The sequence below is a fragment of the Mastigoproctus giganteus genome, chromosome 3 (genome assembly GCF_048544385.1).
Source record: "Mastigoproctus giganteus isolate SK-2022 chromosome 3, ASM4854438v1, whole genome shotgun sequence".
NCBI classification, from domain to species: domain Eukaryota; kingdom Metazoa; phylum Arthropoda; class Arachnida; order Uropygi; family Thelyphonidae; genus Mastigoproctus; species Mastigoproctus giganteus.
The window spans coordinates 193,190,213-193,213,791 of record NC_143577.1 but is presented as its reverse complement, the minus strand read 5'-3'; the positions used below and the strand labels follow the sequence as shown (position 1 = coordinate 193,213,791).

General features: G+C 36.1%; 1 protein-coding gene across 2 annotated transcripts in view; it reads right to left on the bottom strand.

The window, feature by feature from the left end:
* Positions 1 to 23,579, bottom strand: part of Sec10 (Exocyst complex component Sec10) — a 225,498-nt gene that overhangs the window by 120,487 nt on the left and 81,432 nt on the right. For both annotated transcript variants that reach the window (XM_090369552.1, XM_090369553.1), the window contains exon 7: positions 15,763 to 15,903. In XM_090369552.1, coding sequence (XP_090225678.1) covers positions 15,763 to 15,903 — 141 coding nt within the window. The remainder of the gene's footprint in view (positions 1 to 15,762; positions 15,904 to 23,579) is intronic.

Below are 23,579 nucleotides of genomic sequence, written 5' to 3'. Positions count from 1 at the left end.
TCCAGGGGTTTACTTCAACTCTGCATCAGGCAATGTGATGAATACAAAACTCTGTAAAGACCAGATTTATGCAGGTTAGTGAGTGTTCGTGTAGTATTAGTGTGGGTTGTTCACTTGACCTCTAAGCCTACGTGAATGGTGTGTTTTCACACAAAAACCTCTAGTTTACCATCCAGCACCATGCGGAGGCAGGCCTAGTAGCAGGGAGTATGAAAGAACTACCCTTTGGTAGCCAAAGTTACAGACGGGGAAAGCCCAGTAAAAAAAAGAAAGAAAGAAAGAAAGAAAGGATGATGGTGATAGTGGGAAAACAGAAAGTGGAAGGGGGTTAAATTGGTAGAGAGAAAGAGGAGGACAGTAGTAAAGGTGCCTGCTTAGTTGAAAGGGATGGACAGAAGAGGGGGTCCCCCAGGTAGAATGCCCATCCTGCCTGGGGGGTGGAGTTCACAGGCGGCAGTGGAGTTACCCACCAGGTGAAGGGGAAATGAAAGAACAACCAACCCAGGTGGTAGGAATGAAGGATCATAGGGAAAGAGTCCCTGTGTTGGTGCTCTGTCCCACACGGGGCAAGCCTTGTTGGCCAGTTGTCAGCATCCCACACCACACCGGCTAACTAGCAATGGCATGGTGTCTGCTTGGATAGACAGGGAGCCATTATGGCCACCTGCCCATCACCCATCTGGAGGAGGCGAGGGGGAGGAAAAGCAGGCAATTTTAACAACTCAATCCTCATCCACTCTGCTTTCATTGTGGTTTTATAATTTTTTTTCTTACATTTTATACTGTTATTGTGCTTTTTGATGTGAAAACATCTTTGGCAGCACCTACTACATTTTCGGACTGAAGCAAAACCAATCGGTAGCAAAATTTTCTTAGATAAATGGTGTAAATTATATCACTTCCTAAATGGTGCTAACGATGCTAACTCAGTCACTAATATTGATTTGGTAGAGTAAGTAGCGAACATAAGAATAAAACGTTACATTGTTCATACTGAGAGACAGAAATGACGTCACTTCCTAAATGATACTAACTCAGTCACTAATGTTTGATTCGGTAGAGCAAGTAGCAGGTAGTAATATTATGCAAGAATAAAAGCTTTCCTTGCTTGGCCTGGCCCAACCTGATTTGAGCCCGAATTTTTTCAAATTCATTACCCATGCCCGACCCCACTTGAACCAATTTTTATCCTGGCCCTACTGAAACTTTTCATATAAATAAAATCTCTAGCATTAGATTCTGAAGTTTCATAATAATAAAGAAATAAACTTTCAGATTCAAAATTCAATATTAATAATTATATAACAATAATAATTATCAATATTGATTATAAAAAAAGAAAATGTAATAAATTTTCAATTTAACATACTTAATATAATTCCAAAATGAATATCGATATTCACCTCTACCAGCCACCTCTCTTCACATGCTTTTTATTGCAAATTGTATTGCAGAAATAAGTCAACACTATTGCTACTTTCAACGCTCTTGCACTGCTAATCCGGCTCTACTAAAATTTCTTTCAGAGCTTGCACTGCTGGCAGGTTATTTCCACGAAAGAGTACAGTGAATTTTGGAGACATTGGTGAAATGCGCCTTATTGGCCAATTAAAAGTGTCAACAGATAAATAATACATTTTTTTTAAAAACCTTTAAAAATTAAAAAAAATAAATAATAATAATTTTTAAAAAATATGTAAGAAATAACTTGAAATGTTTGAAATAACAATTCATTTTGATTATTTGTATATGACCTTAGCCAGAATATAGTTTGTGTTACCCACCCTGAGTGCCAAAGCCCAGGTCCATTAACTATATATTATAACTACTAATCATATACTACTATATAGTACATGGTTAACGATATACTATATACAGGAAACCCTTGGTTAATGCGGTTTTGAACAATGCGGTTTTAATTAGTGCGAAAAATTTTTTTGATACTATCCCCTTAATATATGCGTTATCAAATTTGATTAGTGCGCTGTTTTTTTCTTGCGGTGCTTGGCAACTCACAACGGCGCCTAAAGCGGCAAATACGTACGCACTCACCAGGGTCTTCTAACTTAAATTAATGGGAATCGACTCCAAAATGCTCAACAGCAGCACCCCATACCACTCTGAAATTGAAATTTGCTCTGGTAACTCATATTCTTTTATTATTTTATTATTAATATTAAACTTCTTTAATATTATGATATTAAAGAAGCAGTTGAGAACATACACAAATTGTGGGAAGAAATGACGAACAGCTGCATGAGAGCTGTCTGGCAGAATCTTTTGCCTGAATGCGCAAATGATTTTTGCGGTTTCATTAATCCTGTCAACAAAGTTATTGATGAAATTACTACAATTGGAAAAGACCTCGGCTTTGAGGAAGTAGATTCAGAAAACGTTAGAGAATTATTGGAATCGCATTCAAAAGACTTAAGTAACGACGATCTTGAAATTGAGCATCAACATGCATACGAGGAAGAAGACGAAAATGAAGCAAAAGAAAAGCAATTTGCTCCCAAAGAAATTTCATTCAAAAAACTTGAACTATTTAATACACTTTAAAAAGCAAAAGAACTCATACTAGAGATTATCCAGATGCAGAGAGAAGCATGAACGTTCGTTGAGGGTTAGATAAGCAAATTGATTGTTATCGCAAAATCATGGAGGAAAGGAAGAAAGCCACCACTGTTCAATTGAAGTTAGATAAGTTTTTTTTGCAAAAAATAAAATTTAAATCATACTATCTTTTTTTAAATTTATTCCTTAATAATTTAAGAACTATGCAGTGCATTATAGGTACATATTGAGTAAGAAAAAATATATTTTTACAATTTCATAATTTTCAAGGATTCATTATAATTATTCCCATTGTTTCTTAAGTTTGATTAGTGCAGTTTTAATATGTGCGGTATATTTCAAGGATTCATTAACCGCACTAATCAAGGGTTTCCTATAGTAGTATATGATTAGTTATTTATTTTTGTTATTGTTTTTGGTTTTTAGGAGCATTAGCAACTACGACCATATTGCCCCGGGGCATATGTGGTGGTCATTCCCTGACCTTTCCGCATCCTCTGTATTTGGTGGTCACGGGCTCGAACCCCAGTCTAATCAAAGAGCGTAAGCTATGCACTGCTGCTCCTGACCACCTGGCTATATGATTAGTAGTTATTAGTACATAGTAGTATATAGTTAACTATGAATAGGAGTATATGGTAGTATATGATTAGTAGTTAAACTCAGAGTATGATGTTAGTAGTAATAACTACTAACATTAACTAACAGTGAATACGAGGAGTATTCACTGGATTATTAACATTAGTTAGTAGTAATAATAGTTAATATTTTAACTATTGTTGCTGGAAGAGTTTATAGTAATAGTAGTCATTAACTGTCATTACTACTAACAATTCTTCCAGAGTTGAACTTCTTACTCCAAAGTTGGAATAAGAAGTCCAACTTTGAAGAAGTAAGAATCCATTTACGTTTCACATTTTCGTCAAAGTTGTTTTCACATAAAACATCTTTTGTGCACATAGGCAGTAGCATACCCAGGTTTTTCCTTGCGGGGAAGCAAAGGTGACAAAATAGGTGCCATACAAAGGTCAAAGGATTATTTCAGAGCCATTTCACATCAACAATGTTTTTTTAAGACCATATGTTTTTAATACATTTTTAAGATCAATGCATTTTCAAGACTACATCTATTTAAGTTGTAATATATATAATGTTGCTTTATTTAACACAAAAAATATGCTTTAGTTAAGGCTAACAAAACACATACATATATATATATATAAGTTTATGTTTGTTTGAGAAATTTTCCTGTTGTTACATTCAACCCCAAAAAAAAAAAATAAATAAATAAATAATAATAAATAAACAAAAAAGTAGCCTTGGCACATAAAACGTGTAATATGTTATACAGTCAAACAAATCGGTAGTTAAAAGTTACAGTCTTGAGTCTTAGAGAAATTTCTTGAGTCTTGGTTTCATTGTTGAGAAATGATCTATCACGTTGCTGTAGTGAACCTTGCTTGCTAATTCCTTTTCAGTGGAAAGGATTGCTAGTCCTGAGAGTCTGTCTTCTGTCATAGTAGAGAGTAAGTAATTTTTAATCAGTTTTAGATGGCTGAAAGATCGTTCTGCAGAAGCGGTGCTTACGGGTATGGTGTAAAATATTTGATATAGTGTGGTTACATTTGGATAACTTGAGATCTAATCATTGGTGGTCATAAATTTCAACATTGTTGTGATGGTAAGTTCTCCAAAATTTGTTTCAATACTCATCATCTCTTTCATCAGGACTCTAAAGGAAAAGTATTCCTGAATAATTTCACTTCAGTCATCAAGGACATTGGCATATTCCTTTGCTAGAAATTCTAACCTGCTGACATTACCCTCATCATCAAAATGCTTGGGATCCAGCACACTAAAGTTTGAAGCCGCAACAAGGAAATTTTTGAACCTCTCTTAGTACTAATGATTACTGTATCCAAAGGTATCAAGTAAAATTCTACTATAAAACGTTTTATACTATCAGATATTCTGTCGTCTTCTGCAATTTCATAGTAGAATCACTTTCTCTTTCGTCCTCTTTGGAATTTGTATGTGGAAGCACAATTTGAAGTAAGTTCACTGGCTTCCTGCTCAATTTCCTTAAACTGACTTTCGTCATTATCTCACATGGTTTTTTAAATCGACAAACACCTTAATTAGGCAAGAGGCTGTCAGGGTGTCTGTTTGCTTTCTGCAAATAGCTGGATAAAGTAAACACCTTGTTTAAGAGTTCTTTCTATATTATAAGAAAAATCACAAATTCGTATGTTTTAACTGTTGTAAGAGTGCCCTTTGCCTCAGCAAGCTGCTGTGGGGTGCTGCTAATATCCCCATCTAATAGTTGTTGCAGGGCAACAACAATAGCTGGTAAGCTTTGCACAATTGCCTCTACCGCAGATTTCTTGGATGCCCATCTAGTATCAAATAGTTTCTTTAATTTTAATGTAAAAGACTAATTGGCCAAGTTGCTCCCAAAGCACAGATAGACGAAGCAAACTTCGAGAAAAATAAGTGCACAGGCTTTCTAGAGTTCCAAAATACAACCGACTGTGAATATTGCAATTTACTGAGTCGCCTAAGATGAGATTTTAATTACGAGCGCAGCAATGCATATAAAGTGCATGAGGGATAATTTCTTTTACTCTTGTTCAAAGACCTGATACTTGACCAGCCATGGTGCTGGCTCCATCATATGCTTGGCCATAACACATTATGATTGATAGCCCTAGCTCATTTAAAGCAGCAAAGAATACCACTAAACAAGTCTTCAGCAGCTGCCCCAAGCAGTTCAAGAAATCGAACAAAGCACTCCACAACATCACCTGTTTCTGTCACATATCAAAGTGATAAGAAGAAATGATAAGAAAAACTGATCAGTCCTGCTTACATCAATGGTTGAGTGGGTTGCCATAGGTTGGATAGGACCGCTTTAATTAATAAAAGTAATGTATAACAGAAACGTATTTGGCAACTTGGACTTCATTCACTATCAGTTTTGTGAGCTTAGCTGCCAGAGCAAGTATTAAATCATTTTGTATATCTGGGCTCAAATATGTTGCATTTCATTCACTTTGTAATATATATATATACTGACTAAGTGATGTGTCATGTTTAGCTAGCAGCTTGATGAGCACGAAGAAATTCCCTTCGTTTGCACTTGGGTCACCTAAACCTCTGTATTTGCAATGAACACAAAATGCTAAGCCTTATTTTGCCAAAAACAGAATGCTACTTGTTAAAATCAGTCTGTTCTTTTCTATTTCTTTCTTCTCTGCTGTTACGAGATTGGCAGAGACAGTTTGATCTTGGAATAAGTAAAATTTTTTTAGAAAGAAATCCTTTTATGCTTTTCTGTGGGTATCACTTTGTTCGTATTTTTCAATTTTGTGTACTCCCTTGGCAAAATTTTTACAACCAACTTTTGGGTTATCCCAAGGATCCAACCTATTTGAGGAGTTTGTAAACAACCAGCAATAAAAACAAAACATAGCACAATAATAGATAAGCCACTGCCTGGCACTTTCACCACCACTTTTCTTGTGCTTGTTTTGATACCATTGTGGTACGAAATAGCAACCAGCTGCATCCTTTGGAAGGTTGTGCTTGAGACCTGGCTGGCAAGTACCTGCATTTAAAAGTACTCGCACAAGAGACGGTGTGATTGGTTTATCACAAAACAAATGAGTGTCTATCGGATAATCTACTTCAGTATTAATAAGTTCAGAAAAGACTGAAGTTTCTGCTTGATGCTCTGCATGAGAAATATCAATGTTGGTTATTGATAGTGGTACATCTTGTTTCATTTCATTTTTCCATCACTTCTTATCAGAGTATAATCCTGAATGTTGATACTGTTACTGTCATTTTGAAATACTTTCATCAATGTGATTGGCTTCATCTGCAGTTTGTATATCTTTCTCCTCTTCATTCGTATAGATTTCTTCTTCCTTGACTTTAGTAGGACTAAAGCGCTGACATTTAGTTGCTTCTTTTTCAATTCTTTCCTGTTCCTTTAGCTTTATTCTAACCACTCCAGATAGCTTTTTTTTATTGCTCATCTTGTAAATTCTTATTTAAAATTTTTTTTATCCCATAAAAATTAAAATTTTGTTTGCTTAAAAACATTTTTGGACAGTCTCACATAAGATGCAATTGCAACGGCTCATGGCCAACAACTAATTTTTTTACAACATTCATATTCAAGGTTTGTTTTGAAAAAACTCTTACCGATTTTCGAAGTTAAATCAGCACCATCTATTGGAAAATTTTTAAACAAAAGTTTAAATCAATTATTGCTTTAATCAATTTAAATCAATTATAAATTTAAACCAATTACTGACATTTCGAAGGGTAGTGTTTATAAATACAGGCAGTCCTCCACTTACAAACTTTCGAGTTACTAACTTTCATAAATACAAACTTTTTAGGGTTCAATTCAAAGCTTGTGCAAATCTACATAGCATCGAGGTGATGCTGTTGTTGTTGTTGTTTGGTTTTTAGGAGCATTAGCAACTAAGGCCATATTGCTCCAGGATATGCGGTGGTCATTCCTTAACCTTTCCGCATCCTCTGTATTTGGTGGTGACGGGCTCGAACCCCGGTCTAATCAAGAAGCGTGTGCTACGCACTGCTGCTCCTTCCCACCTGGCTACGGAGGCGCCAGTCGAGGTGATGCAGCAAGAGCTGACGGCATTGCTGCTGAAGAATTTCCGAAAACATTTGCTGATATCATTGAAGCTGGGGATTACCAGCCACAACAGATATTCAATGCGGACAAAACAGAGCTCTTTTGGAAAAAGATGAGACTTTCAACTTACGAACCAGCTGTCGGTCCCATTTAAGGTCGTAAGCAAAGGACTGGCTGTAGTTTTTCTAAATTGTGTTTCAGGCAAATTAAAAGTTTTAGCATTATCTTCTTTGAATTTTAATGCTGTTAATTTTGAAAAACTGAAAAATTTTAGCATTTAATATCTTTTCTTTTTAATCTTTACGCTGCTAAATTTCATTTAGTATTGTACCTTTTTTTTTTATGCTAACTTGACTAAAAAAATGCTCAATTTAGCATTGAAAGACAGCTGCTTGTAATGCAAACGTTTTACTGTATGTTTGTAACATGGTCTTTTTCCCTGTCAAGAAATTGTGCACCCTTCCATAGGTGCCATTTAAGGCAAAAATGTTATGGGGGAGCATTTGCTTCCCCCTAGTATACCACTGCATACAGCGTACACACGTGCTTTTTTTCCCTTACATTTTCTGTTAGGTTATAATGGAGGGATTACAGATCTCTAGACCTGAATCTCAGTGAGTATGTATGGGATGCTCTGGGAGACAAATTGAGTAAACATCATGTTTATACTCCACAGCACAACCAGAGGAGTTTACAACTAATTATTTTGACAATAATGTTGACATATATTTCAGCATATTTTCAAATATACTGAAATATACGTGTCGTGGCACTCCTGGACTGATCCAGGCTAAATAAATTCATTCAGCTACATCAGGCTAAACAAATTTTCTATTCATACTCCAGGGTGGTCAGAGGGAGCTTATAGAATAGAGAATATAAGAACATTACTATTTTAGTAGTCATATGAGCTCAAATCACAGTAAATTCAAAGGGTTATAGCTTATAAATTGCTTTAATGGAAGGTTGGCTTCAATGTTAACAGAACTCGAAAACATTTCCATAGGCAGCCTCTTGTTATGGGTTACATTATAGCATCAAGTCTTACTACATGCAATGCTTTTAGTGAAAATTCTGATGCTAATGCTACTGTGACTACCCTTATTACCTTAAGTACAAAACTGGTAATTTTATACACATACAAAAAGTAAAATAAAATAATAAAAATATATCAGTCAACTACTGAGTGCCGGGCACTCAGGATGAAGGGTCCATAGTCACAAATGTTCGTTAGTGTAGTATCTCAAGTAGTATCTCAAATAGAGAGCTTTATGGTAACTGAAAAAAAAAAGTTTCTAGTACCCTGGCTTGGCCTAAAACTGAGGAACTAATGAAAATGTTGTCTATATGAGTCGTTCCAGTTGTTGTGAATGACAAGGGTGGGAGAAGCGACTCCGACTTCTTACTGGAGAAGTGATTAAAGTCTTGGGGGAGAAGCGACTGGCAGGTGAAGGTCGTGCAAGACTCCACGCAGGCACCTCCCCCACCACCGCCAACTCAACACTGACTCTCTGAGTACCTCCTTGCCAGGACAACTCCAGCTTTGAAAATTGTTAAAAAATACTTCTCGTTGCAAAATTTATAAGTGACCTTTAGAGAATTATTAACTAACTATTTAGCAACCTTTTTGTCACCAAAAGGAGAGTTACTTAGTACAAACAAGTGCACTATCGAAGTGCAATAAAAAATTGTTTTTTCTAATTTTAACATTTAAACCAGGTGACAATTTTAACCGAGTGACATTATAAGGGCCCTTCGTTAGACTATGGACCATAAAAAATGGAAACACAAAGATCAAACAAAAATTTAAGTGTGGAAAATAATTTATGGAAGTCATTAATCTTTGCATCTATTACTTCTCGTTCATTTATTTCGTATTCTATTCTCATTAATAATGTCAGCAAAATAGATCAAGCATTATTCTCTTTTCCATTTATAATGAAGGAATTTCAAAGATCTGAATTAAAATTCCCCTAAGAACTAGAGGAATCTCTTAACCCTTTCAAAGAAAATTTAAATGAAAATCAAATTATAATTTTGTTACATGCATTTAAATGAAAATCAAATTATAATTTTGTTACATGCAGTGAGTGTGAAATTCAAGTTTCACCCACTGATGTCAAAGTGCAAATTCTCTGATATTCAATACTTATTCTTATACTCTGAAATCAATTGCAATCGAACTGGTGGTCAAAATCAAAGAATGCTGCAACAGGACTTCTTTAATTTTGGCACCCACTTACTAAAATTTTCAGCATTCATTCAAAGAAAGTGAACATGCTAATTCATCTGTGCACATCACATGCATTTATTTTCTTCAAAAGAAATTGTTTTAGATAGAAAAACAAGGTTTACCAATATACTGTCAAAGAAAAGCAGCAAATAAGTTCAAAATTTAAATTTTATTTTAGGTGAAAATTTTCCTAGGAATGGAAATAAGAATCAAAATGCACAGCCGTACAATTTAAAAGTGGCTAAGAGGTAGCCAATTTGTAAGAGTGAGGTACAGGCATACATCACTAATAAGACGGGCTAGGTTCCAGACCACTGCTATAAAACGAATCACAGCCTTTTTTCACTTGCCAGTGAATAAGGCATCTCCGTAGCCAGGTGGGCTGGAGCAGCAGTGCATAGCACATGCTTTTTGATTAGACCAGGGTTCGAGCCCATGACCACCAAATATGAAGGACGCAGAAAGTCAGGGAATGGCCACCACATATCCCAGGAGCAATATGGCCTTAGTTGCTAACGCTCCTAAAAACCAAATAACAACAACAACAAGTGCATATAAAAACCTAAAAACATATTTAGAATTAGTAGAGGCATATGATGCAAGAAAGCAAGCTTATGCAGCATCAGCCAAAAAAAAACAAAAAAAAAAAAAAAACCACTCCCATTTCACCTCTCCATTCGTTCAAAATACTTGTCCAGCTGAGCCTTAAATTTATTTAGGCTATCAACTTCCACAACAATGGAAGTCTGTTCCACCAACCAACTACACGCTGGCTAAAGGCAAACATTATCATATTTACACTATCATTTATTAAGTGTGCAATAATGCTAGGCCTAAAAAAATGAAGCAAAAGTAAAAATAATAAATTTTTTAAAAATGCTATGGTACTGTATCGCTAACCTTAAAATATTTTCGTCCTTTGCTTATGATGACTGACAAATGAACATTTTAGAAGTAATTATGGAAGGAAGGCTGAAGGAGATAGTGGAGCTTCATCATCTGAGCCTTCAACAAATCTTATTCTCTTTGCTGGTGGAGAGCCTTGCCTTGATGTTGATGGCTGTTAAATGGTAGGACTACTTGCCGTTGAAGGTTGGGGTGGCTGTGGCTCTTTCTTAAAATAAGACAACAAATAAGTTTGCCTCATTGACTGACACTTCCTTTCGCAAAGGATTTATCTGTAGCAAGCTATACCATTTGATAGTATCTTACCCACTGCAGAACGTCTTTCAAAATTGGCATCAATCTTCTCAAAGGCCTGCTACTACTGTATCAAGTAAGCCAATGTAGTGTTCTTAATCCTTCGTTGTCATTTCAGCACTGAATCTTCGTCAGGAGTAGATTCCATCTCAAGAAGTAACCTTCTTTGCTAATCTACCAAAAACAAGTCCTCATCCCTTAAAGGTTAATCGTGAGATGCCAGCAATTCGGCCACATCTTCAGGCTCCACTTCCAATTCTCTTGCCATTTTCACTACATTTGCAGTCACTTCCTCCACTGAAGTTTAGAACATTTCAAAGTCATCCATGTGGGTGGGAATCAACTTCTTCCAAACTCCTTTTAATGTTGATATTTTGACCTTTTCCCATGAATCACGAATGTTCTTAATGGCAACCTGAATGGTAAATCCTTTCCAGAAGGCTTTCAATTTATATTGCCTAGGCCCATCAGAGGTATTACTATCTAAGGCAGCTTAACAAATCCTTAATAGCCTTAACAAATCCGTCTTAAATAATAGGACTTGAAAGCAGCAATCACTCCTTGATCCATGGGCTGCAGAAATGTAGTGTTAGCAGGCAGGAAAACAACATTAATCTCCTCATACATCTCCATCAGAGCTCTTGAGTGACCAGGTGCATTGTCGCCAATCAGTAATATCTTGAAAGGAATTTTTTTACTAAGCAGTAGACCTCGACAGTAGGCTCAAAATATTCAGTAAACCACGAAGTAAACAGATCTGCTGTCATCCAGGCTTTGTTGTTCGATTTATAATACAAGGCAGGCTAGCTTTAGCATAAGTCTTGAGGGCCCAAGGCTTTTCAGAATGGTAGATGAGCATTGGCTTCAACTTGCAGTCACCAGCTACATTAGCCCTTAACAAGAGAGGCTGTCTCACTTTCTTATTGCTTTTGTGTTTGCTGGAGTAGCAGTTTTAATTTCTTTCGAGAACGTCTCCTTTGAGTTCACTACTGTGCTAACTGTTTGGCATGCCAAACCTAGCTTACAGCCTATCTTGGTGTTCAACATGCCTTTCTCACTAAGCTTAATCATTTCTAGCTTTTGATTTAAAGTAAGAGGCTTGCGACTCTTCTTTTCACTAGCACTACACTTAGGAGCTTGTTTGTTTGTTTGGGGATTTTTTTGGCGCATGGGCGTCTATGGCCATAATGCACCATACATAGGTTAGTATTTATGCTATTTCTTTATGGATCGAGAGTCAGGAAACTGATTGTTGACTAGCTAGAGGAGGTGGTATACATTGATTGCTTTGAGAAAGTTAAAAATCTTTGAGACATCTGTTTTATTGCCCAAAAGTGAACTAAGCGTTAGTGGTTCTTCAGTTGTGGCTGGATTGAAGTGATTCTGGCTTTCTATTGCAAATTTTGTGCATTCCACAAGGATATATTTCACTGAAAGCACTGTTTTACAGTGATCACACTGGGGGTGAATCTCCCCTCTTAAAAGGTAACCATGAGTAATATTAGTTGACCTATACGGAGACGAGCTAGTATTACCTCTTGTTGTTGAATTGCACTGAGGCTTGAAGGCCATTGCTCAAGATTTGGCTTGATACTTCGAAGCTTATTTTCAAGTTGGTTTTGCCATGTTGATTGCCACTGGTACATACATTTTTCCTGTATTATTCGTCTATAATCTTGATGTAGAACTCTCCACTGTACATCAGGTGGTAAGTCGGCTGCTTTTGCGGCATTGTCGGCTAATTCATTTCCTGGAATTCCCATATGTCCTGGGACCCAACAGAAATGTATGGTTCTTCCAAGCTCAGATAAGGTATATAAAGAGTTTGTTATTTCTTTTACAACTGGGTGGGTGATGTTCATGGTGTTTTCCAGGGCTTGAAGTGCACTTAGAGAATCAGAGAAAATTATACTGTTTTCAATATTGGAGGTCTCGATATGCTTCAGTGCAATCTGAATTGCCAATAATTCGGCAGAAAATATACTGAACTCATGTGGCAGTTGGTAGGCCAATGTTATGTTCGGGAAAACTGCGGCGATTCCAACATGGGTGTCATTCTTTGACCCATCTATATGAACTACAACAAAGTTTGGAAACTGCTCCACCACTGCAAGGTACAATTGCAAGAAATTTTCTTTATGTAGTGCAGATTTATCCCATTTATTAAGGTATTTATCACATAAAGGTGGAGTAATGCTCCACGGAGCAAGGAATAGTGGAGGGGTATTTGAGATATTATCAAAACTCAGATTTAGTTCTTCTAGAAGATGTCTTATTCTTATACCTAACAGTCGGTTAGCAGTAGGGCGGTATAACCTGCTGTGTTGGGGGGGTGAAAAGTAATTCCCAATTTGGGTGTTCAGGCATAGATCTTATTTTATATGCATAGCGTAATATAAGTTGTTGCCTTCTGATAGAGAGGGGGTTCGTGAGCTTCGGCATATAGACTATGTATTGGAGACGTGCGATATGCTCCTAGAGCAATGGATATTGCACTATGATGGAGAGGATCAAGCCAGCGAAGGACACTAGGCCTTGCTGAGCTATACACTGGTGCCCCATAGTCAAGTTTTGATCTTATTAAAGATCTGTATAGCCGTAATAAGGTAAGGCGATCAGCTCCCCACTTTGTTGCTGAGAGAACCCGGATGATATTTAATTTTTGTTGGCAGGATGTTCTTAGTCTTTTAATATGTTCCAGGAATGTAAGTTTATGATCTAAGGTAATTCCTAAGAATCGTCCTACACGTGCAATAGCGGTCCTACACGGACCGCTATTGCCTCAAGGGGAGAGTTCAGTAAGACCTGTTTGACAGGAACATATGGGTTTGTTATAACAGCTACACCACCATGTGCAGTATTTTGATCGGTTCTATCTTTTCTAAAGATATTGTAATAAGACAGTTTTGGTGTGTCTTGAGGTTTGAGATATGTCTCTTGGAGGCAGAGACATATTGGTGTGTATTTAGAGGTAAGGTCGTACAGGTCATTAATATTGGCACGGAAACCACGACAATTCCATTGAATTATTGTGTTCATTGTTTATCTCTAGTTAGACTTTCCGAGCGTTTTCTTGGTGCTGAGGTTCTCTGTTTTTCACTCTTGTTTTTGTCTTTCTTTCGAAAGTAGGGCCTTTCTGTTTCCATGTCTTCTTCTACAAAAATGTGTAGGATCGGGTCATCTGGGGGTATTTCCTTAGTATCCATTTCCTGTTGGTGACCAGAAGTTATGATTTGTTTTTCTTTGCATCCTTCGTCTGGGGAGTAGAGATTTTCGATTGGTATAGAAACTGGCATATTGACTGCCTGAGTTTGAGTTGCATCGTACAGTGTTTTTACGTAGTTCGAGAAAGACTCTTTTGGGGGTACTGTTAGTTCAGTTTGCGATGCGGTTGATTGGAATTTTTTGGTGATTTGAGCATACGTAGATCTATTTGCAAGGGTTGCGAAGTGGTGAGAAGTTTCGAAGTGGTGAGAAGATCTATTTGCAAGTGGTGAGAAGTTTCGCTTTGCTTCTTGATAGGACACATTATGATTGGTTTTATAAACCTGAATAAGTTTCTCAGTTTTCCAGCGATCGCATGTTCTAGCGTAAGCGGGATGATCTTTTTTGCAGTTTGGGCATATCGGTTGGGGAGCAGTACAGGCTTCGCAGTTGTGTTCAACTGACCCGCACTTTGCACAAGCAGGAGTTCCCCGGCAAGCTGTCTGGGAATGTCCGTACTTCTGACATCGGAAACACCGTAGTGGGTTTGGAATATAAGGTCTGACATTACAGACCAGATATCCAGCCTTAATGGATGCTGGGCGATGTGGTGTATTAAAGGTCAGAATGAGATTGCGTGTAGGAGTCAGAACTCCTTCTTTTCTGGTGGAAATTCTCTTGACCTGTATAACGCCTTCTTCTTTAAGTTCTTCAAGCATCTCCTCTTCGGACACATCTATTAAATCCCAGTCAGAGATCACTCCTTTAGAGGTGTTCAGTGATCTGTGGGGTGTCACAGTAACTGGTATTCCAGCAAAGAGATTAATATTCAAGAGCCGCTCTGAGTGTTTACTATTAGAGGTCTCGATCAGGATATCTCCTGACCTAAGTCTTTTTACAGACTTAGGAGCTCCAGCTCTGCTTTCTAATTCCTTTTGTATTCTAAATGGCGAGATTTTGCCAATTGCATTTTCACCAGTTGAGTGCATGATCAGGAAAGCTGGAGAAGGATAGATATCAGAGTCAGTTTTCTGCCATTTTGAAGTTCCTACAATAGAACTATCTTTCTTTTTTGATGTCTGGGGTGCATCTGGCAGCCCAGATAAGTCAGAGTTTGATTTACTCATTGTGTGCTCTTTTTGGCCCTGGGAGATTATCTTTTTCTCCCAGGTTACCAGCCCCGCCACGTGGAGGCAAGAGCGGTGCCACCTAGTGACCCAAGCGAAGAGAAGGTTAGTATTAACGAAAATATAAAAAGGGGGTTAAAGAAAGGTACTTTCCTTTCTGGGTTATATAATTTGAAAGATCTATTCAATTATAGAAAGATCTATTCAAGAGTTAACGGACTTGCGAAACTCAGGAGAAACGTATATACAGTAAAGCGTATCAGATAATCACTATGAAAAGGCACTGTGGTCACTAATATCGCTTGGCACTTGGGGCCCACTTAAGAGCCATTGTACTGCAACTAATAATTACAATAATAAAAATAACACAAGTAAAAAGTTTGAAAATTGCCAGAATACAACACTGAGACACAAAGTGCACAACTGCTGTAAACAGACTGAGCGCAGGTAACAAAATGGTGCCAGTCGACTCGCTCGATTCAGCTGATGTGCACTCTGCCAAAAACCCCCTTTAAGAGCAAGGCGTCTAAAATAATAATCATCAATATAATTGAAAAGTGTCGTATTAGCAAAGCACCTTAAAGCATAATGCCCCTTCAAATAATTAACAAAGGATGATAAAGCTTTTGATTAAAAAAAAATAATAATTAATTAAAAAAAAAAAAAAAACTTTTATCATTTTACAGTATAAAAAAATACTACCAGTGTCATCAGTTACTTCATTAAAATCAAATATACTCTATATTAATACATACCAACATTTTCCCATTGAATATATTATGTATAAACTTTGCCATCACTTGTTCAGGATTAGTAAATACTTCTTCCATTATTGTTTGACATCTTGAACAAAGGGGTACAATATCTGCAAAAATATTTGGCCCCAAAGATGCACCCTGAAATTATGTGAAATGTTTATAAAATTTCATATGGTAATAAAGCAAGAATCTCTCTCTCTCTCTCTCTCTCTCTCTCTCTCTCTCTCTCAAAAGAACTTTTTAACGACAAATAATTTAATCCTATGATGCATGAGTATTCTAATTTACATAGTTCCATAATGTTGGTGAAAATCAAAGAAATTAGAACAGAATATTTTAAAATCACTTAAATTATTATCTAGTTTATTATATAAAGAATATAATCATAACATACATGAAAAGAATACACAATGCATTCTTTACATTTGAAATTCACAATTTATAATGTATAAAATAATGCTTTTGTTTCAATAATTTTATTATTGACATGTCCCAATTCCCCCCCCCCCCCAGCAGCCATAAGAACCTCTCAAAATGTATCCTTTTCATTTGGTTCCATCTTGCACACTTACCTTGAGTCAAGGTTTCTATTAAGTATAATTTCACTAATGTAATACTTTGCTCTGTTCTCGCCCATTTCCAAATCATTTAAAGCAGGGGTGGGTAACTTTTATAAATGACGAGCCAAATTAAATGCCTGTGAGGAACGTGGGTCAAATTTTTTTAAGCTTTCCACAATTTTTAGGATTATTAAAATGGTGTATAATTAAAAAATTGTCATAAACAGTTTTATTTATTGTAATATTTATACATACATGCACATATAATTAATTTTATAAATAAGAAAAACGAAATACAAATTCAAGATAAAATTACAAAAATACAATTATAGTAACAAAATACAAATACAATTCCAGTAACAAAAAATTGCAATATTTTATTTTTATATTTAATGAGATTTGATACTGTTTATTTTTATCAGTGAATCGTTATGTCGACCGATATTTGTCATAGCAATGTGCAAAGTATTTTCTAAATTTATGTCAGAAATTCCATTAATTCAAAAATATATATATAATAAACAGCTGGCTGTTTATTATATATATACAGCTTAAATATATATCCTCGTATAGCACGATAGTTGCGTTCCTAGAAACCCTCGTGCAATGCAAAATCGTGCAATATAAACAACAGGCCCTATGGGAAAAGTAGGGTTAGGTGCCGACCACCCAATATTGAACACACATTTGGAACCAAAACATTACCAAACACAATAAATAATCGGGTAATTTTAATCGTTATAAAATACGTAAGTATTTTATAACGATTAAAATACGTAATAAAAATAATATTATATAATAATAAAGTATTTTTAGTATTTTTTAATACTAAAAAAGTATTTTTTACGGATAAAATACGTATTTTATTCGTAAAAAATTTATTATATTAAATAAAATAGTCTTAATAAAATACGTATTTTATAATACATAAGTATAAATTATAATACGTAAGTCGTAATAAAATATTGCTAATGCTTTTGCTTCTATCGTAAGCAAACTTGCTTTTCGTTTGATTTTCTATCCAAACAGATGACAGCCGTTCCATCTCTTCCAATTCTTTGTGTCTTAATCTAATGGATTTTAATTACACTTTTAGTTGTTCCCGCTATGAAAGTTGTTTTTATTTTCTCTGCATTCTTTGTAATTCTCCGCGTTGCCTCATTTAGGTCTGTAGCACGTGCAATATCACATGGTCTTTCATTTCGCTCAAAGCGTTTCACAATTTCATATTTTTTCTCTATCGACAGAAGCGGACTGGCCATAAGCCTTACGGGGGAAACCACGGTGGGCCGGGGGCCGGTGTGATTTTGGCCATAAACCGTAGTATGAGGCCACTACAAATTTTCCCGGGTAAGAATTTTTGATCCAGTCCGCCTCTGTTTATCGATATTGCTTCTTTTTTTTTCTCTCTGAATCTGCAGTGTCTTAGCCAGGACGCTTCCTTTTCACACCTTTTAAGTATTTTACTAATTTTTAGGAAATAAAGCACAATTACAAACGAGGTGGCATGCTTGATACACAGAAACAAAGCTGCGCTCGTGTAGCAACTGAATAAACAACACCGTAAAGGCCGAGATACACTATTAACACCTCACATTTTACTAAAGCACATTTCTGGGGGTTACTACCATAAAACAATAAAAACAATTTCCAGTTGCGTTTCTGCTAGTGGGATCTGTTATAAATTGGTAGTAAACTCCATCTAATTGCATTTGCGATTATATCGATAGCTGGAATTGTGTTGGTTTTTACTTTATTATGGTGAAATGTGTTTCCCCTTCACTGATATAAAACACATAAATACATTTTCAGAATCTTCTTCGTTCCTATCGTGTTGCGTTCAGTTGGGGTGATTCCGCATTCGACTGCCATTTCTTGTAAACACAAAGGCGAATCGTGTATAAGCGAATTCGGTTCGTGTTATATAAGATAACGTTCCCCTATTTATAAATCGTGTATGATCGAATTCGTGTAATGCAAACACGTGTTATAAGAGGACCGACTGTATTTTTGAATCAGTGGATTCCGGTTATTTGAGCCACCAGTTAATTGGGGCAGCTGTTTATTTGGGGCAAATCTTAAAAAACAGAACCCATTCGAGAAAATAGCCAGGGTTTACTTCATTTAATTGGGACAACATGCTGTTTAATCGGGGCAGGAGACTGCAGCACTGGAGATTACCCTACGATTGTCTCCGACCATACCACATGGTTCAGTTGGATTTCTGGAGATCACAACCATAAAACAATTAGCAGTCACCTGTTTATTAGGCTTTTCTGTTAGTGCAATCTATCATATAAACGGATAGTAAACTCGATCTTATTGAATTTGCGATGATACGGACAGCTGGAATGCTGTGGATTATTATGGTGAAATGTGTTTACACTTCCATGAAATCTTCAATCATATAAAAAAATTAATTTTCAGAATCTTCGCTTCATTCCTATTTTTAAAGCTTCGTAACTTGTTACTCCGTTCTCACTTGCATGTATTGTGTTACTTGCAATTTGTGTGCCATGTTCTTTGGTATTGATTGCTTATCTTTTTACTGTTTTAAATTTTAACACCCACCCACAAATGTCGGTGAACAGAAATGTCAACTAATTAGTATGTACATATTACAGTACGTATTAATTATTCAGATTATCATGTATATTCTTCCGATTTTCACGTATCATTTAATTTTTTAATTGCTAACGTAATAAAGGGTAAATTTGTGCTTAATATAGCTTTACTTTTATAGCAATTCTAATTAGCAAAAATTTCCTATTTTTGCTAATTAGAATTGCTGTTTAATAGAATTAAAATTCAATTCACAAACGTGATCACAATGACTGGCACTTACTACACATCATATAGTGAACGGTACTTTACTATGGCGAGTCCATCGTAACGTGATCTGATTGTACAGTGAACCAATTGTAAAGCGGGAATCTATTGTATTTTTAACTATTTACATGAAACTTCAGATAATTGGGGCAGCTGCTTAATTGGGCCAAAATGCACTAGTCCCGATGTGTCCTAAACGACCGTGGGCCGGACCATACGTGTTTGCAGGCGGGAGACTGCCCGTCCCTGATCTAAAGAATAACCATATTTCCCTTGTTTTTAAGACCAAGATAAAAATAAAAGTTGATCATACAACAGCAACAGATTTAAGAGTTCCTGCCTTGCATATGTACCGTATTAAAAGAATATTAAACTTGACTGAAGAACCCTATGAGGTCAGAAGTCGGATACATATAATTTCTTGCATACACCGCCCAAGTGAAAAGAATTTTAATATTTAGTGAGAGAGAATACACACAGTTAAACTAAAAATTTAAACTGACATTTCACACAAACATTCAAGAAAAAACAATTAATTTAGCACAAACACAGAACACAGACATAGTATTTTTCAGCTACTATACATAGCCTTTATCAACTGAATGAGCACTGGAAAGCAGTGGTTTTAGGTGTGTACGTTGACCTCCAAGTATGTAAGCATGCAAGGTCACAGAGGAGGGGTTATGTGAGGAAGGATGACGAGGGAGCAGAAAAAGAGCAGCCTAGAGAGGGGGGAGGAGTATATGTGAGTGCTTCGGTCTGTTTTTTTTTTTTTTTTTTTTTTTTATGAAAACCCCAAACACGAGAGGTATTAAGAACCTATAGTACTTAGTACCGTGCTTGGGTTGGAGGTTGAGAAGATGAAAGAAGATATTTGTGACATTAGACTTGAACTTCTGTAGACTGTAATTTTCAGGAAATACATGTGAAGGAAGGTTGTTCCAGAAAATGGCAGTTGAATGATTGCAGTTTTGATGTGTGCCGATTCTAACCAATGGCGGATCTTGAAATGGCCCAAAGAGATACCACCCTGCATGGAGGAACAAAAGTTAAAAGATAATTTCCTCTTACATTGTTGATAAAAATTTGATGCTATTAATTGTAATTACTTTGCCATTACTGATGAGTGCAGTTGCAAAAATTTGCTTCAAAACATGGCAACATCAAAACATGGCTACAATTTTGAAGAATGCCAAACTTTTTGCATTAAAAACAGCTCTGATCAAAATTAAAAAGTCACTTACTGCTTGGAAAATTTTAACAATGGCCCAAGGGGTTGGCCCATACAGAGGAATAAAAGTTAAAAGACAGATATCCCCTTTAAATTTTTACCAAATATAATGTTGATAAAAATTTGGCACATCACTTTGCCATTACCAGCAAGTATAGTGGGTTACAAATTTTTGCCATAAAACACAGTTGAAACATGGAGAGAAAATCAGCTCTAACAGCAAGAATAAAGAATGCCTGACTTTTTGCAAGTAAAAGAGCTTCAACTGAAAATAAAAAGTATTGTGGGGAAAATTTTTTAATGCTACTCCTGCATAAAAAAACAAATGTTTGAAGCTAGGTGTCCTCTTGTACAAATGGTAAAAATTTTACACATCGCTTTGCATTGCCAAAGTGGGCTGCAAAAAAAAAAAAAAAAACACATGTAGGAGTACCAATATCAACAGCATGAATTTGCATAACAAGCCTGCTATGACACTGGGAGGTCACCACAGGAAACTTAGCCATAGCAGATGTGGTGGGAGAACAATCTCCAACAACAGATAAAATTCAATTCCATTTGTTAATTAAATGTTGTAATCCATCAGTAAATAAAAAAACATTTATTGAATAAGCAATACCAGCCATAAAATTTCATGAAAAATGGCAAAATTTTTGTTTACAGCTTTCCATTCAATTTTCTTATATTGATGTTTGCCTGTAGTTGGTTTCAGCAGTCTTTTCAAATTAGACAAGCTATTCATGAGCCAATGGACCCAATTCAGACTTTGAATTTCATTGCAGACATATTTCAAATAATTCATACTAAATTTATATAAAATCCTATATCATTGGTTGGCAAGCAGTAGCAATCTCAAAATACATTGTATTTGAAATAACCATATCAAATTTACAAGGAGACACTGTACTTGGGTCCAAATATTTCTGGTCGTAAAAATTTCATATTACTTTCATGATGACCACTTACTCTGGGAATGGTGAAATACGAATCTCATGACACAATCATGAATATCTCTGGTCCTAACACCACATTGCCATTTAAAATTCTATGCACAATAATCTGAACAACTCAAAATAAGCAAGTTTCATGCAGGATTTGTTTAAGGAAAATCTTGTCTGACAAATTTGACTGGATACTATGATATGGTTACAAAGGAACTGGATGCAAAAAATAATTTTGATATCATAAACTTGGATTTCAGGAAAGCTTTTGATACTGTTGCACATGGAAGACTACTGTACAAATTGGAGCAGTATGGCATTAAGGGCAAGTTGTTACAATGGATAAAAGGGTGGTTGAGTGGGAGACAACAGAGAGTGGTAGTCAATGTATGCTGCTCTTCATGGACTAATGTTATTAGTGGAGTCCCCCAGAGTTTGGTGTTGGCAGAGGTGTAGCTAGGTTTTCAGCACCCTTGGCCAATTTGTGGCTATGCACCTTTTTTCGATAATTGATAAAATCATAATACATAATAAATACAGTCAGGCCTCTGTTTAACAAACTTCTTTATAGTGAATTTTTCTATTTAGAGACAAATGTTTTCTTTTTACCGAATTTTTTTACAATTTGCTAAATAGAATTTTATTCTTTACCAAATTTTTTTAGAATGTTTTATTTCTTCGTTTTATGGAAACGAAAATTTTCCATATAACGACTGCATTATGATCGTTCACATCGTTTGTACCCGTGGCCTTCAAGCATGCAATAGTGCTGTTGTTATGCCCGAATTAAAAGATAAAGAGATTACCATCTGCAACTCAGTGGAACCTGTAAACCCATCTGACTACTGTCCTACATACCAAGAAATCGAGCTGGTCAACTCCTTTCTGTGTATCCATAGCCAGTGGGCAGACCAAGGTGTATTAAACATTAGGACAATAGGCTCCGGACAACCTTCTGTTGTAAGCACCCTGTTAGAGATTTAGAAGAGAGTGGTTTTCCTTTATCCAGACAAGCAGTCATCTGTTGTTTCATGGAAGTGAAACAGCACCGTTTCAAAGATATTCGCCTATCATCGAGCACAATATGAGATATAGAGGAAATGATGCCTTCCACACTATTATCGTAGTTTTTTCTTAAGAGTTATCTATGGCGTATCCACACCGATATTATGTAGATATAAAACTCTTACTCTTAACATATTATGCCTTGTTGTATTTAGTTATTTTAAATATTACTATACAAACCTTTTGGCATCTCTCATATTGTGTAATTATCTTCACAAATGGGTCATCATGTCTGCAATATCAGGGTACCTGCCTAGCCACCGAATAAAGGCCAACAAGCCTTGAAATGGTCACAAGGGGAGCCTGATATTCAGGAAGTTTCAGAGAATAGGTAACAACAGTCTTCTCTACTGGTGAAGGGTTGCCTATTCGAGGAATTTTTGAGTGGTGTGAGTAGAAGGAATTACTGTCCCTTTCATTCTTCTACACCGTTTCTTTTCTTATTCCACTCCTACTATAACTTTCCCTCTACTTTTTGCTTTTCTAAGTCTAATAGGGACAAGTGGATAGTAGAGTTATTATCACCCACATATACAAAGAAGCTTTGAAATGGTGGTGTCCACCGAGAATAAGTAACAATAGTCTTCTCTATTAGTTCGTTCGTTGTTTGGTTTTTTAAGAGCATTAGCAACTAAGGCCATATTGCTCCGGGAATATGCGGTGGTCATTCCCTGACCTTTCTGCATCCTCCGTATTTGGTGGTGACAGGCTCGAACCCCGGTCTAATCAAGAAGCATGTGCTATGCACTGTTGCTCCTTCCCACCTGGCTACGGAGGCACCTCCTCTATTAGTGAAACGTTACTTATTCGAAGTAGTGCAATACCATGGCAACTTGTTGTGAAGGATGAGCACAATATGAAATACAGAGGAAATGATGCCTCCCACGCTACTACGTAGTTTTTTCTTAAGAGTTATCTATGGTGTATCCACACCGATATTATATAGATATAAAACTCTTAACATATTATGCCTTGTTGCATTTAGTTATTTTAAATTATTTCACTTCGTACTTTTGTTGCTAACAAATTAATAAATTCATTCTGAATATAAATAATTAGTGTGGTGTTTAATATGCGATTCCATAGCATTTTTCATACCAAAGTCAAATTGGCTGACAAATTTTATCAAGTTTAAAAATACGCCACAATTTTTTTTCTTCGGTATCAATATTACTAGCATTCCACGGG